Source organism: Anas acuta, chromosome 1, assembly GCF_963932015.1.
Source record: "Anas acuta chromosome 1, bAnaAcu1.1, whole genome shotgun sequence".
Taxonomy (NCBI): domain Eukaryota; kingdom Metazoa; phylum Chordata; class Aves; order Anseriformes; family Anatidae; genus Anas; species Anas acuta.
Genome location: NC_088979.1, coordinates 204,085,754 through 204,100,677, shown reverse-complemented (window position 1 = coordinate 204,100,677; position 14,924 = coordinate 204,085,754). Strand labels below are relative to the sequence as shown.

Here is a 14,924-nt window from a genome sequence, read left to right as displayed (position 1 = left end):
AGAAAAAAAAACAGCACTATCACTTCTTTTTTATTAAATAAACTCCAGAAGAGAGCAGGCCTATCTGAAGTATGCACAACATCACTGTTCTCACCAAATCCACTGTATTCCTCCTGTTTGTTTCCATCAGCGTCTCTTCTACAAAACTCTCCCATCTCCCTCTGCAGTCTTCAGGCAGCTCTGGAAAACAAAGGTCACCAAAAAGATTACCACAACTCAGAGAGAAAGGCTCAAAGCCAGTGACACATAAATCTGCAGGTGAGCTAAGTGGTGCACTGTGTAAGTGCAAACCCAAAACACAGCATCGTATATGGGCTGCTATGAAGACAGCCAACTTCATCCCAGCCAGACTCAGCACAGCAAAACAGTGGAAAGAAATAAAAATGACTTGTGAAACTTTCAGCCTTTACTGAAATACTTTGAAGTTATCAATTTTAATGTAGATATGACAACAAACCAAGTCACTACACTGTTTGATATGCTCATGAGAAGTTAAAAATGGAAATTCAAGTCATGTTCGTAGTCACTGTTTCTGTTAATAGATGCAGATGGAAAATCATATTTCCTCTCACACAAAAGCTCTCAGATAAAATTAGTTCTCAAAAAAAAGTCCAGTGAAGATATGATGGAAAGAGCATGAATGTCTCTGACATAGCAGTGGGGTAGGGCCTGTGTGATCACTTACTCTTGTCTCTCTCCTCCTCTCAGACAGGTCTAACAATAAGGAAGTACATAAACTCCAGCTATAAACATCACCCTAGAATGCTGTAAACCAGCACTCATAGGAAGTACGTAAAAGTACACATAAAAAGAAGCATTCTTTAGCACAAAAAGATTACCTCCAGCCTCTGGATACAAAACCAAAGTTCCAACAGCTTTGACATGAGTATATAAAAACAAGGAGCAACTGAATTTGGTCTGTGTTTTTTTTTTTAAATTATGGGGATTTGTGATATTTAATTAGTAATCCTTTTCATTACAAAAGGGACCCTCATGTAATACAATACAGTAAAACTTTCCCAAAAGTCCTGCAAAGATTATTTAATTAAGGAAAAAACAATGGAATGGAGAAAGGAGATTATACCTTTAATGAACTCGCTAATCTGAGTCTGCATGGGGCCCTTCTCCATGTTCTGTACCACAGCATTGGCTATCCGGGTGAGGTGGCCCATATTGCCTCGCCTCATTCCACCTTCTGCCCTGCAAGGAGAGAACAGCCAGTAGCAACATAACCAGACACCGAGAGTCAGATGGTCACAGTCATAACCCATTTCATAACCCAGAAACGCTGCAGTAGTTTGACATTTGCAAGCGTTACTACAAGCAGCGTTAACATAAAAGACGCTGCAGCTCCGAAGCAGCAGGAGCACCCTGCATTCATGCAGGCAGGGCACAGGATGAGTTCACTCAGAACAAATGAACCCTTCTGCATTTCTGCATGTGTCGAGAGGGAAGAGATGATTCGTCCATTTCTGAATGCACTGCACACTCTTTGTAAGTGGCTTAAACTTTAAGGTAACGCAGTACCTTTAGAGATGAATGCAGAGTTAAATATTCTGGTTATAATTTTCGATAATGGAAACGCAGCAGTAAGAATTTACATCCCTCCTACTAAAAAAGCTTTAGAGCTTTACTTGCAATTGAAGTATTTAGCAGATGAATTCAAGAGAACAGAAGAGACTTATCTGCAGCCACGCGGTTTCTCCCTTACCAAAGCCCCAAGAAGCCAACACTAAGCCCAGGCACTTTAAGCCACTCTGAGTTAGCACTGCTTCTCCTTCACTGCATAGCAAAGAAGGAATCCAAAAATCTGAGCACAAAGGGCCTGAAATAATTCCACTTTCCACAGTATGCAAACTATTTGGGAAGAAACATGGAAACACCAGTGGTAGACCACTGGCGAGGAATTTCACAGCACCATGTTTAGAGCAGCATTTCTGGTTTTAAACTGGCAGGTGCTGAAAATAAGCTCAGGCAAAGCTCTTAGACACAACACTGTTACTCGGCTGTAGCATTACATATATTAAAGTATGCCAGGTACTGAAGCTAAGCTCAGAAATGATCATTTTTCTACGTAGCACAGGTGTATGCAAGGTTGACTCAAGCAACCACAAATAAAACTGGGGGGTCGGAAATAAAATAAATAAAATAAAACCCTCACGAATAGCATGACAAGAAGTTTCCAGCTAATGTTAACTAGGTCTCCAGCTGTCCAACTAAGCTTTCTTTCCTAGATGTTAACAGAGCCAGCACATAATAAGGAATTCCATTTTTCCTTGGGATAGGGAAGGCACTGAATACATGGGACTTAATTCTGAGCTGGTATCCTGTGCTCTTGTCCGTTCTTCTCTGTCCTTGCTCTGGGGATTTGTGTGTAGCAGCCACAGCTGACAGAACAGAGCAAAGCCATCAGCCAGCATCAGCTCCTTGTGGCAACATGCAGTTACAGCAACATTTTTAAACTTTTGGTTTTCTTTATGACCCCTGCCCCTCTTGGAAAGTGCAGTCATCACCTCCTCAACACCTGAAAAGTTTCTACTGAAATCATCTCGGTCTTTCCCCTAGTGCTGGAGCTGAACATAGCAGGTGAGGAGATCAGATCTTTTGGGAAGAAAACAAACACACACCTGTCTTTCCTGTCTGCATGTACCCACACCAAACACCAGTTCCCAACCCCAGTACCCCCAGTACCATGTCATGGTGTACAGGTTCCTGCACCAAGGACAGCCCTCTAACCTGCACCCTGAATTCAGGGTTTAGAACTATTCAAATAAAAGTTAACACCTGCAAATGAGTTTTCAGTGCTAAGCTACAGCCTTTTGGACGCAAAAGGCCATTTCTTCTGCACCCAGCCCAGCAGGAGCCAGCCCCAGCCCCAGCGCCGATCCCTCAGTCCTGAGCCCCCTTGCACCGGGGCAGCACGTGGAGGGGCACGCGGGCACACCTGGCTGCAAACCCCCCTGCACCTCCTAAAAGCTGTGCCAAACACCCCCACAAGAGCTCTGGAGGACAAAGCCTGCCGGCAGACGGGGTGAAGGCACTCAGCCCTTCCAGGAACAGAAGCACTCTCCTGTTTCTCTCTGTGAAAATGCATGTTTTTTTTTCAGCCAGCTTGCAAGCTTGGCTTTCTCAAAAATTTAAAGTACATGGTGACAGAAGCAGCCTGCAGCAATGCTGTGTCTGTCTCAGGTGCTGTGCTCTGGAGGACCAACCGAGCTTTTTTCTTTTGGAGTTGAGCAGTCCTTAACTCACTGCTGGAATGCAGACAGCAAGCATGTAAAATTAACTTTTATTTCAACACCGTCATAAACTGCTATCAACCACACCACGCTTGGTGGTTTCTACACTTCCAGGAATAAGAAGGAAAAAAGAAAAGTGCTGCAGTAAGCTGCTGTTTCCTATAAATTCGTATTGATGACCAGAATTTACCTATTTTAAATTCTAACTACTGAGGCAAATGTACTGCAGTAAAATAATTACGTGCCGCATGTAGAAGTTAAGTTCTAGCAGTTACAAAGTCCTTTATCAAAAATGCAGGGAACACCTAAAAGCAGGAGAACCCCAAGAGAAATTCCACGTTCCAACAGGAGAACACGTTACCACCATTCCCTCTGCTGATTTTTAAGAATTAGCTCCCAAGCTCTCAGCTTGGAACCTCTGCCCCTGGGGGTCCTAGGGCTTCATCCCATCCCCTCATCAAGCACATAAAATTATCTTTGTATGAACTCAAACTTCTGAAGGGACACTATCTGAGACACCTCTCTGTGAGCTCAGTATTCATTTTCACCACTAAGATTCTTTGCAGCGTGGTGACTGGAACTGTTTGCCATGAAATATGTATGAGTCCTAGTCCCCATCTAATTTAATGAGGAAAACTCTTGAGCAGGAACCACAGATATTTCTGCTACATCTGTGCACTATGACAGCTGTGCAATAAAACCATCAGCAAAATTTGTTATCAACTGCCCAAGGAGTTGCAGGCCTGACAGCGAGCCTAAAATAGAGTGGGACTACAGTGAACTTTTTATAAAGAGAGAAAAACAAGGAGGAGGGACCAACCTCCTGAGACCCCACCTGGAGCCTGCGTTCAGCTCTAGGGCCCAGCAGCAGGACAGGGACGGGGCAGAGTGAGGTCAGAGGAGGCCACGAGGGTGCTGCAGGGGCTGGAGCCCCTCTGCTGGGGGGCTGAGGGAGCTGGGGGTGCTCAGCCTGGAGAGGAGCAGGCGCTGGAGAGAGCTCCCAGTGGGCTGCCAGGGGCTGAAGGGGCTGCGGGAGGGATAGGGAGGGACTGTGTGTGAGGGGAAGGGCAGGGGGGTGGCTTTGAATTAAAGGGGAGGAGATTTAGGTTGGACATAAGAAGGAATTCTTTACTATGAGGGCAGTGAGACCCTGGTGCTGGCTGCCCAGAGGAGCTGGGGGTGCCCCATCCCTGGAAATGCTTAGGGTCTGGTGGGAGGTGTCTAAATCTAAGCATTTTATACAGCTAGAATATTAAATGTGCAATCTAGGGCAAATAAGTTTGCCCATCTCAGTTTCTACACAGCTGCTCACTCTAGAGAAATATAATTATGCACTTATAAAAAGAAAAAAAAAAAGGAAGAAAAAGTTAAAATGCTATGTAACATTTTGTGACAAAGCAGGAAAGAAGCACATTGTGTATTTGGGTTGAAATGTTATAAACAATAAAAATATTCCTGCTTTCATATTATACACCTATCTGGTGAATTTGGTTTATAACATGCAAATAGTTGAAATCTCAAATCATAATCAAAATCCATACACCACTAAATTGTAAATAATCCAAATAACTGCAAGTATATTTCAAGTGAATATTCAACATCTGCAGCCCTGGAACAAGGCCTTCTGAACCCCAAATCCCTTACTGTATTTTGTCATTGGCTTCCCAGGCATCCAATATCCTTTGCACTAGGCAGCATTTCTGGAACAACTAGAGAAAAAAAAAAAAAGAGAGAGAGAGGAAGAACATTTCAAAAGTTTGCCAAAGAAATACTCATGCCTTAGGAAGCCTGTACTGAACTAGAGTTACTTTCACTCATTCCTTCACTCCTACTGAACAAGAACTTAAAGTTCAGCACTTATCTTTCTTAAGAGCTCAAGTTTCTTCTTTCTCATTTTTTTTTTCTCAGAGGATCCATGGAAAACAGCAAAACATATAAACATCTTCAGTCTGGTTTTGAGCTTCACAAGCCCCAAAGTAGGAATAATTGTTGTTACTTTACAAATGCAACAAAATGTTTCCATCATTAGGGCCAAAATAGAGAAGCTAACATGTGGTTAGTTAGTTGTAGTTACTATAACGTTTTTTTTTTTGTCCAAAGTTTATATGCATCTTTATAAAAAAATAAGATGGAATTCACAAGCCCATTAAATGTGATGGGTGGTATGTTTCCTAGTAACCAAATGCTAAAAACAAATTTACAAAAGCAAATACAGTTCCAACCAGAACCGGCAGAACCAAGTTATATCCAAACACTTTTAAATAAACTCCATGCTCTTGGACAGTTCATCACATCATTCTCCTGCTAATGCATATTCAGACTGAATCAATCAGTCTAAAATTCTCAGGTGACATGACCAGACTTACATGAGTAACCATGATATTCTCGGTGTTGTTTTCTGGAGCCTCTAAGTTCTCTGTGGCCACGTTTCCATTCAGCACCTCTTCTTTGCTTTCTAGGTCATTAGTAGTTGTTTTTCCCTCTTGCACAGAGTGTGAGAGAATAGCTGCTATGGACAATTCCACTTGGAAATGCAAAAAGTTATTCCATGTGTATTTAAAAAATAAGTCCTGGAATAAAACGAGAAACAAACAAACAAAAAATCATTCTAAACACACTTTCCCTTTTTTAACCATCAAATGATATTAGAACACTGCTCAAGTAATTGTTTAATCAGCAATTACACTACAAAGAATTTAGGATCCACTTATATCTGAGTGTGCTCAGTGCTCTCTGCTCTGATGCATAATTAGCTACGAACTGAGCACAATGGAAACGACCTCATCGACAGCTAGGGCTCTCGTAACACAGGAACACTGAAAATAATGTTAGCTATTCTGTGAGTGAAAAATATTAACAAAATTTGTAAGTATAAAAATATTTTTCTGAAAGACTGTCCTGCTTATAATGGCAGTCAGCTCTCAGCATTATGAGCCCTGTCTCCACAACGTCCCCGAGCTTTCTCAATAACCAGACTGTTTGGCGTACACACTACTGAACTCTTGTAACAATAAACTTGAAGCAAGATGTTTGGTTCAACATATTAAGCAACCATAATTGTATTACAAAAGCTCCTTCTTTCGGCAGATTAGGGAAATAATGTGACTGGCACACATGAAACAAACTACCTTGCACTAAACAGATGAAAGGGAAAGTAAAAACGCTCTCGGTTTGAAGCCGTTTCCCCCCCACCGTTTGCAGTGTCACACTGTATTACTCACAAGTAATAAATTCATGGTACTGAGTCTGCATAGTTCCTGATTAATACTGGGAGTGTTTGTGTGAAGCAGAGCAGCTATTAGACGAGATCCGTGAAGACGAGCGTTCCCCAGTGGCTCTTCCAAGACACCAATTGTAGTTAGGATTGCTGTTTTCTATCAGAGAAACAGATATTAAGAACCTCAACAGAGATCAACATTCCCTTTAGTATATATGCACATCGGTTTGCCTAAATATAACTACTTCTTTTTCTTACGTAAATATTCTCTGCAGGTAAACCTAAATTACCTTCCCACACAGGAACAGTGTCCTGTAACTACTGTTAGATTTGTACTTCCAGAACTGAAGAGTGAGATCAAAATATCCCCTAACTAGAAGTCTCTGTCTCTCCCTAGCCACCCTTACATAAACCATCGGTCACATCTCTGTGCTTCTTAGTTTTCCTCAAGTACAACGCACTGGCTTTCAATTCCTACTGCCTATTTCCTAAGCACGTGAATTATGAACATTAAGTGTGAATTTTTCTTCAAAAGATACAAGGTAGAGTTTGCCTGTCTCAACTTTCAGAAATACCCAGGAATCCCATGAATAAGTAAGAGGAAACCCTGAAATCCAAGCCAGCAGCAATTTGCTGCTGAGAAAGATGAGATGCCTTACCTTGGGAGGGCTGAGCAGCAGCTGGTGGAAATCTTTTAGCCTTGGTTCAATACCATGTAAGATGCTGCTATTGACAGTGTAAGACCTTTCAAATCCCTGAGTGTATGAGTCCATCAGTCCTTCCACCCTGTAAAAAGCAAAAAGCACAACAGTCAAGATTTGAAAAAATCTTGAAATGGCCTCTAGGCACGCTGTCCATGTTGGTTATTTTCTCTTGAAAAGCAACTATGAACATGAAGAATAATAACAGACAGCTACTGAAGGTATTTACGTAACTATGTTATTATATTATTTGCAAGATGATATTCACATAATCAAAGCTGTGAATGAGATGAGTGGGAAGACAGAGAACAAGCTGTCTGTGGAGCTGACAAAGACAAATTACTGAAGTGCTTCCTGGTTTTAAAACTTCACAAATATTTGAGGAGTAAAATGCATCAGCAGATGTTTGTATCTATAAACATTTGTTAAAAACTAGAAAAAACTTTCTGCAAGTGTTGCAAAAGATGTACCTAAGTATCCTATCTAGTGAAATGCTAGAGCAGACACGTAGCTATGCTCATAGTCAGACCTCTTCGCTGGTAAGCAGTAAATCGTAACAACTATTAATAGCCCCTTCCAACAGCAAAGTCTCATATTGGAATAAAATAAATGCTTTCATTTCAGCAAGGCAGGCATGTTCTAGATTGGAACACTTAAGTCTCTAACTCATAAATCTTCAGAGATCCCAAGCACAAGACACAGCAGAATCAGTATCTCAACTTCTCAGGTTTAACTGTACATGACTCTGAGTAACAAGTTGTTTGCCCAGTACCATCTTCTGTCTGCTTCTCTCTTCACTAACTCTTCCTAATCTTCCATTATATTTGCCACTGTTCATTATTTTCTTCTTTTTTAAAAAGTGAGACCTCCAGTGTCTCTCTTCCCCAGAACCCTCCTTTGCCACCTCTCCTCTATCTCCATAAAAAGAAATAAAAACATGATATAGTTTTGAGAAACAAAATTAAAACTATATAGCCATATACACACTATCACACAGATTAGGCCTGCTATACGGTTGTCCCCCATTCTGTGTATATTCTGCTGTGAGATCTCTGATATAACAGACACAACTCTGCTACACACGTGCAAGAGAACTGGAAGAGCCCCTAAAAAAGCCAAGGTGCCCTTTTTTGGCTGTCATGAAGTACAGGCACTGCATCAAACAAACAAAAAACCACCAGCTTTTCTTGTACCCATTTCACAGCATTTCATGTTAGGTCAAAAAAAATTCCCCCTCCCAACCCCCAATTTTTTTTCTTAATTAAAACTAGACCAGAATTCCTAAAACTGTTCTTGCTGGGGAAGGAAGTGTGCTGACTTACCCAGAGCGCCTTGTTTCCAGCAATGTTAGAAGAACTTGTGTTCCATTCACTATGCAATTTTCAGTCTGTTCTCCATCGAACATATTCTTCAGGAGTTGCTCCACACATTCCTGCCTGTTGATCGACACACACACATTAGCAGTATTAGAATCAGAAATGTTTGGCAGCTGCTTTAGTCACCAGAAAAGCCCACTTCTGGTTTTTCCAAAAGAAGAAGGTGGGGTTTTTTTGTTTGTTTGTTTGTTTTTTGAGAAAAAATAGAGACATTCCACTTTGCAAAGACAAGAATGCTTCTGCATTAAGTTCCGAAGTTGCATCACTAGGTAAGACCTAGTTAACCAACACCTGGACTCCCAAATAAAGCTGGTTCTCCTGTATCAACAAGATACACCTCTTAATTATACACTGGAAAACAATCAAAGTGTTAACTTCATCAATTTAATTCGTTAAAGACAATATGAAGCTATGAGCTCATAGTCTAAAACTATCCATCAGAATCCCAGAAGAAAGAAAACAAACATTGGAAGCTGACCCTTATCATTTGCCACTGGCATAGTAAGATCCAGGAAAGAGAGGCCAACAAAATTGTAAATAATATGCACATTTGTAATAGTCTTAGCTATTATATACTTGAAATGTTTTCATTCATTCACTATCTCTTTGAGCCCTTAAATCAAGATACCTTCCAAATCCTTGGATTTGGGGCCAGGTGGAAGGATCACCAAATGAAGTCTTGAAGACTCCTGGAGTCAAAATGAATCGTGACATTTCTTTATAGTCTTTAAAATTATTTTGAAACTCAAAAACAACCTTAGAATTGAAAAACAATCATCACAAAGGTAACAACACGTTTTTCTCTCTGCTATCTGCTATGTTAAATGAATAAAAGATATGAGGAACACGAGGTTTTGGCTGGCACTGTTACCCATCTGTAGCTAGTGACTAGAGCAGTGCCTGCTTCCACCTCTGGGCTGAGATTCTCTCCCCATGCTAATTCTGCAGATGTTAATGAAATTTCTCCAAAATCCAGTACTCGGCAAGTGCCCTTTTTGAGGTACTAAATCACATATCCAGCTAAAATCAGTATTACTCAAGTTCACGGTCTAATTTTTACTATTTCCTAACATTTGAAAAAATCTCATTTACATTTGTACACATATGATGAGATAAAAGTGTAAAAATACATGAATAATGTATGAGATAAAACTATTTTAATAAATAGCATCTAAATACACTCTATCAGCACAAGCTCAAGTGGCAGAGTAAGGAAAAAGTAACCGTGTACTGTGATTACCCGAATTCACTTTTGTTGCATCCAGGTAATCTAGGAAACAAACTGCTGCAGACAGTTTAGAAAATAGTTATTGACAATCTAGATTTGATATTTATTCTGTAACCCTAATCATGGCTCCTTCTTGCACCAATACTTGGTCATTAATTCCCGATTCCTAGATAAAAAAATGTTATCCAAAGATCAAAAAAGGTGACCAGTAATGCCTGGAAAAATTACAAGAGAAAAGAAATGAAATGAGATATGTGACAGAAACGAGATGGGTGACAGCTGTGTGCCACCAGCAGAAACGTCAGCAGTGCAAAAAGTCACTTTTGTTCAAAGTATTTTTTCTTCTAACTAGTGAAGTGGTATAACGATTTTTGAAACGCTCTTTGAAAGTGCAAAAGCATTTTTATTTATCTCATGGAAGTTACAGGTAGCGCTTGAAAACATGCAAAGCATGGCACAGACAAAGAAAACCACACAAGAGAGGGCAGCTGGGAGGGAGAGGGAAGGAAGACGAAGCAGCAGCTGAAGACCATCCCATGATGTATGAGCCAAACCTCAAACTGCAGCTTTGTACAATTCTTGGTGCAACCTGGGAAGTTTGCTTGAATTCTATACCACAGAGGCTCTCACGAAAGACCATGGGGCAGCAATCTTCTGCCCCGAGCACAGCAGGGCTCCGCATCCCTCTGCTGAACTAGTGAGAAAGTCAAAAAACTACCGAGTTCTCCAGGCTGTCCACCACTGATGCCACTGCAAGCCCTGACACCTGTTAAAGGTGCCAGGCTTTCCAGGTGAAGCAGCCAAGCAGGAGGCTCATCGAGCAGTGGAAGGGCTCAAAATTGATTCAATTTTGATGAGATGCTGGATCAGGGATGCAATCTATGCTGAAAATCCAACGTTGTGCTTACTTGATAAAAAAAAACACGGCAGCCATTGGACACAAGGCCAGATCTGCCGTATTTCTGCAGGTGCAATCAAGGAAATGATTTAAGAAAGAGCATTTCCTCAGAGGGGCAGGCCTATCCTTCAAGCCCATGGAAGACCCAGCACGTATCTGCAGAGAACGTGGCTCTTCCCAGTTTGTGTGCAGCACAACTCCCATCCTGTTTTTACCTGTATGCTCCAGCTCCTTTCCCAATAGCTGCCCCTGCTGTTCAATTAACATTATTTGGGAAATAACTCCTAACAAAAATACTCTTTGAAAGTTCATCAGCACTGTATTCCCTCAGTAATATTACAGAAGTTAGCTTAAACCACTTCAGATGGAAAAAAAAATACTAGACTACCACTGTATTTCTAGAGTAAATCTTTAAAACAACCTGCACTCACCAACAGTTCCCAAATGGTGGAATTCACTAGATTCCACTCCCCACGATTACAAGTGATACCTTTGCTTAATTTATACAAGATGTACAAACATGACAAAACAGCTTGCAAACCAAAGCAGCTTTTCTGCTCTTTCCAGCCAAACTACCAGGCCTAATAAGAGATGACGTCTCTATTTACACATCTTCTGCAAACCAGAAGTTAGAAAATAATAAAAACTAATTCTGTATCTGCACTGTGACATGCCACCTCTAATGAAAGCAGTGCATCATGTTTCTGAGACCCAAGGACAGCTCATGAGGGTCAAAAGTGTCAGGGCTCTGAGGAAAAAGGACAAGCTGGAAGCACCTCTAATGTACTGAGGTATCCACTGGGATGGCATACAGAGATTTGAACTTTCAGCCTAGCCCTAAAATCACAAATAAATGGCTGGGAGGCCTAGGGAAGCGATTAAATTGTGCAGGGTTCTTTCCTTCAGGGTTCAACCAAACTTGGAGAATAAAAACAGGTTAATGATTCAGTCTAAGTAAAAGCCAAGCAGACAATCTTTGGTGAGAAGAATCACGAAGCATCTTGGCAGCACCTTATCTATGCAGAAGTGCATACAACCCAAGGTCTACATAAGTAAGAAATCTTCAACTAATACTTGGCTCAGAAGCCAAAAATAGCATGCCAGAGGACATTCAGAGCGTGTAAGCAGGCTTCAGAAAAATTTGGAAGGCAAGCTGAAAATGCCCAGTACAAAACCAAGTGCACAGTGACGTGCAAGCTACTGTGGTGAGAGAGCTCCTTCTGTTGTCACAGCATTTTCTTCCCCATTTGGAAGGACAGTAGTTAGACGACCTGAAACCTGTCTGTATGGTGCAATACATTTACTGATGGGGAGGAAAAGTCACTGACTGGACAAATAGGACCAAAGTCTTTCACGTCAAGTCACACTCGGCACTGAAGAATATAGTGAATACAGGAGTGTTAGGATTTGTCTTTGTGGGTTTTCCCTCAACTGTTGCCATCACAGTTCACCTTTCTCTGAATTCAGCCTGAGATTTGAATGCACTCCCCAGCGTTGCCTTGCCTTGAACTAGACTGTGAGCTTTGAGAATCGTTAACCCCAACCTCCCGCATTCATGCAGAGCTACAAAATCAGAGATCTCAACACAGGTGGTTAAGGGAGGCTACAACTTAAAAGCAATATTAAATGCTTGGGATAATTGTCAAGAGTTAAGCCCAGGTGTAAGAGTATTTCCTGCATGGTTTGTGTCTCCACAGAGCTATCAGGAAGTGACAATATTTTTAACAACTAGTTTAGCAACAATCCCCTGACAAGTACTTACGATTCCAGTGCTGTGAGAAGTGGATCAGGCTCAGGTATATCCTGGAGTTGATTGCTCTGGTCTCTGCTCAGTCTTATGATATCACACAGGGTCTGGGAAGCATTTGATTGCCTCTGTAAACAACAACAACAAAGAGCACACTTCAGTGCTAACTCCTCAGCTTGGCTCTTTCTGGCTGTCAGAGAAACTTTAACATAGCTGGGAATGCAAGAACCTAAATAAATCAGAACTTTTCAGTACCAGTGCTACCATCCTCTAGATTGTTTATCTGTTAAATATAATGTTTATGTGAATTATTAGAAGCATTAACAGATTTTAAAATCAAAGAGAGGGTTTTCCTGAAATTAATAATTAAATGCAGTTAAAGATTCCAGAAAGTGAGAATTGTTTTTAAACTTTCTGACCAAGTGTGTTAACTTGCAAATTTCAAATACGAGTCTTTCATTCTTACTTCTCACTACTCAGGAGGCTTCTTTTGCGTGAGGAAAAATAAATGATTTGATAAAACCCTTTACAATTTAATTACTATGTATTAAAAGGCTTTAAAGTAGTATTTTGGTAAATTAATAGTCTCATTCTGGCTATCAATCAAAGACTGTCTCTAGCTGCTGTATGTGTAACATCTTATGCTGTAATTTAGCATTCATCCATAAGACAGTGCTGCTGAAGATGTACAAATCAGCACGTTACTTCCCATTCGTTCTCTCAGAGGGGACAATTTTTGCTGCAGTGTGTGGAGGGGATCACACTGTTAGTGCTGACTGCTGGCACTCGCAGGCATCTGTTAACAACTGCCCCATCCCCGCCTAACACAAAGCTGCAGCCAGAGACCAACGTGCTCCTGTTCCTTCTGCTCAGCATTGGGGGTGGCAGTCAGCACCCAGCTGATAGCGTAGCAAACCAAAATCCAGAACGAGAACAGCTGGCCTGGATGTTTTGTGAAAATTATAGAAAGAAAAAAAAAAAGCACTAATGTAATTTAATACTCACCATGTCGTTCTCATGAGCTCAGAGAACCGCATCTTGTATATTTTAACTGAATGTTTACTTACTTATGGTTTAAAAAGACCTGAAGGCTAAATTGAAGCAGTTAATTTCGAAAGTTTTTCTACAGTCTGTTTCAAATAGAAATTGTTCCTACTTAAAATCAGGTAAGTTACTGGTGACTGTAAATACTGAGACAAATTGATGTAACACTAGGATGAACTGAGAAATGTAGTGAAATTAAAGTCAAAACCAGATCAAAAATAGAAGAAATCATGTCAGTATTGCACTCTGCAATGAAGGGATGGGGTGTCCATCCATGAAGATCATCCCTCATTATCTCCTTCTATAAGGCACCTGGGCATCATTCAAGGAAACACAGAGAGGTTCTTCTGAACCTTACGGGACCCACTATCCATAAACACAAAACTTAAGTCTTGTCATACTCACATCCTCATCCTGGCTTGAATGGATCAGTTCCACAAGTCTCTGAATAATTTTTGCTTCATTAAGCCACTAGAGGGAAAGGAAGAAAAAAAAAAAAGAAAATCCTTGTTTGGTATCACAGAATTCAAAACAAGAGGATCTTCGGGAAGCTTGGCATCACATTGGCTTTTTGATAAGGGAGAGCCCTTTCCTTTTATTTTAGAATCAAAGACACAGGCAATGCACGATCCCCCAAGGCACAGATACAGACGTATTTTAATTTGCATCAGTATGTACACCCTGCCCAGGGAACTAAAAACCTAAATACTTTGGAAAGCATGCAACAGGCCAGCCATAAATGCTGTCTCACCTGAAGCAGCAGTGGCATAATTACCACCACGTTTTTCTCCTGCCACTTCCCACCCTTACAGTCAGACTACTGCTTACCCTAAACCATTGCTCAGACTTTGCCATGACCCAGCAGTGCCACCCCTGGACCTCACCTCCTTGCCCTATTCCACACTTCAGACCACTTCCTTTTCTTAGGGCAAGCTTTATCTCCCTTCCCTGACCACATGTAAGCTAAGTACGCCATCTGCAAACAACGCATTCCAGTTTCCCTCTTTCCAGCTTCACCTATAAGCCCAACTTCACCCTCCAACCCAACCACCTTCACCCACCTTCCTGTGGTCTTCGTTCCAGGCAAATGGCTAGATCTGTTACATCAACCAAACTAATCAGCCAAATCAGCCAAACCAGTGCATTCTCAGTCACTTCTGAAATGACTGACCAAACCCTAATTAAAAGGAAAATTACTCTGGAGGTTTCTGCAATGATATAATCTTCCATCACCCCTCAGATGAGTCATGGAGAAAATGAAGTCTCCTGCCTTCCACTGCTTTGTAAGAAAGCTCTGTGCATCTCTTCTCCCCTCAAACGCTAATTTTTGGTATCTATTCACATGACTTCAACTATGGCAAACCCTTATCTTGATTCTTTACCAGTTTTGTTCTAGCAGCCTTCCTACAGACGCCATCCTGTCCTCTCCAATGCCATGTTGAGTGTGACGTATGTCTGATTTAGAACAAAAATC

The 14,924-nt window shown here is 41.1% G+C and overlaps 1 protein-coding gene across 3 annotated transcripts in view; it reads right to left on the bottom strand.

Annotated features, from left to right (window-relative positions):
* PPP6R2 (protein phosphatase 6 regulatory subunit 2) overlaps positions 1-14,924 on the bottom strand; it is a 94,263-nt gene that overhangs the window by 29,494 nt on the left and 49,845 nt on the right. For all 3 annotated transcript variants that reach the window (XM_068670204.1, XM_068670207.1, XM_068670206.1), the window contains exons 6-14: positions 13,856-13,921; positions 12,422-12,534; positions 8,480-8,593; positions 7,116-7,242; positions 6,461-6,613; positions 5,606-5,809; positions 4,884-4,948; positions 1,085-1,200; positions 95-180 (exon numbers count right to left, since the gene is read on the bottom strand). In XM_068670204.1, coding sequence (XP_068526305.1) covers positions 95-180; positions 1,085-1,200; positions 4,884-4,948; positions 5,606-5,809; positions 6,461-6,613; positions 7,116-7,242; positions 8,480-8,593; positions 12,422-12,534; positions 13,856-13,921 — 1,044 coding nt within the window. The remainder of the gene's footprint in view (positions 1-94; positions 181-1,084; positions 1,201-4,883; positions 4,949-5,605; positions 5,810-6,460; positions 6,614-7,115; positions 7,243-8,479; positions 8,594-12,421; positions 12,535-13,855; positions 13,922-14,924) is intronic.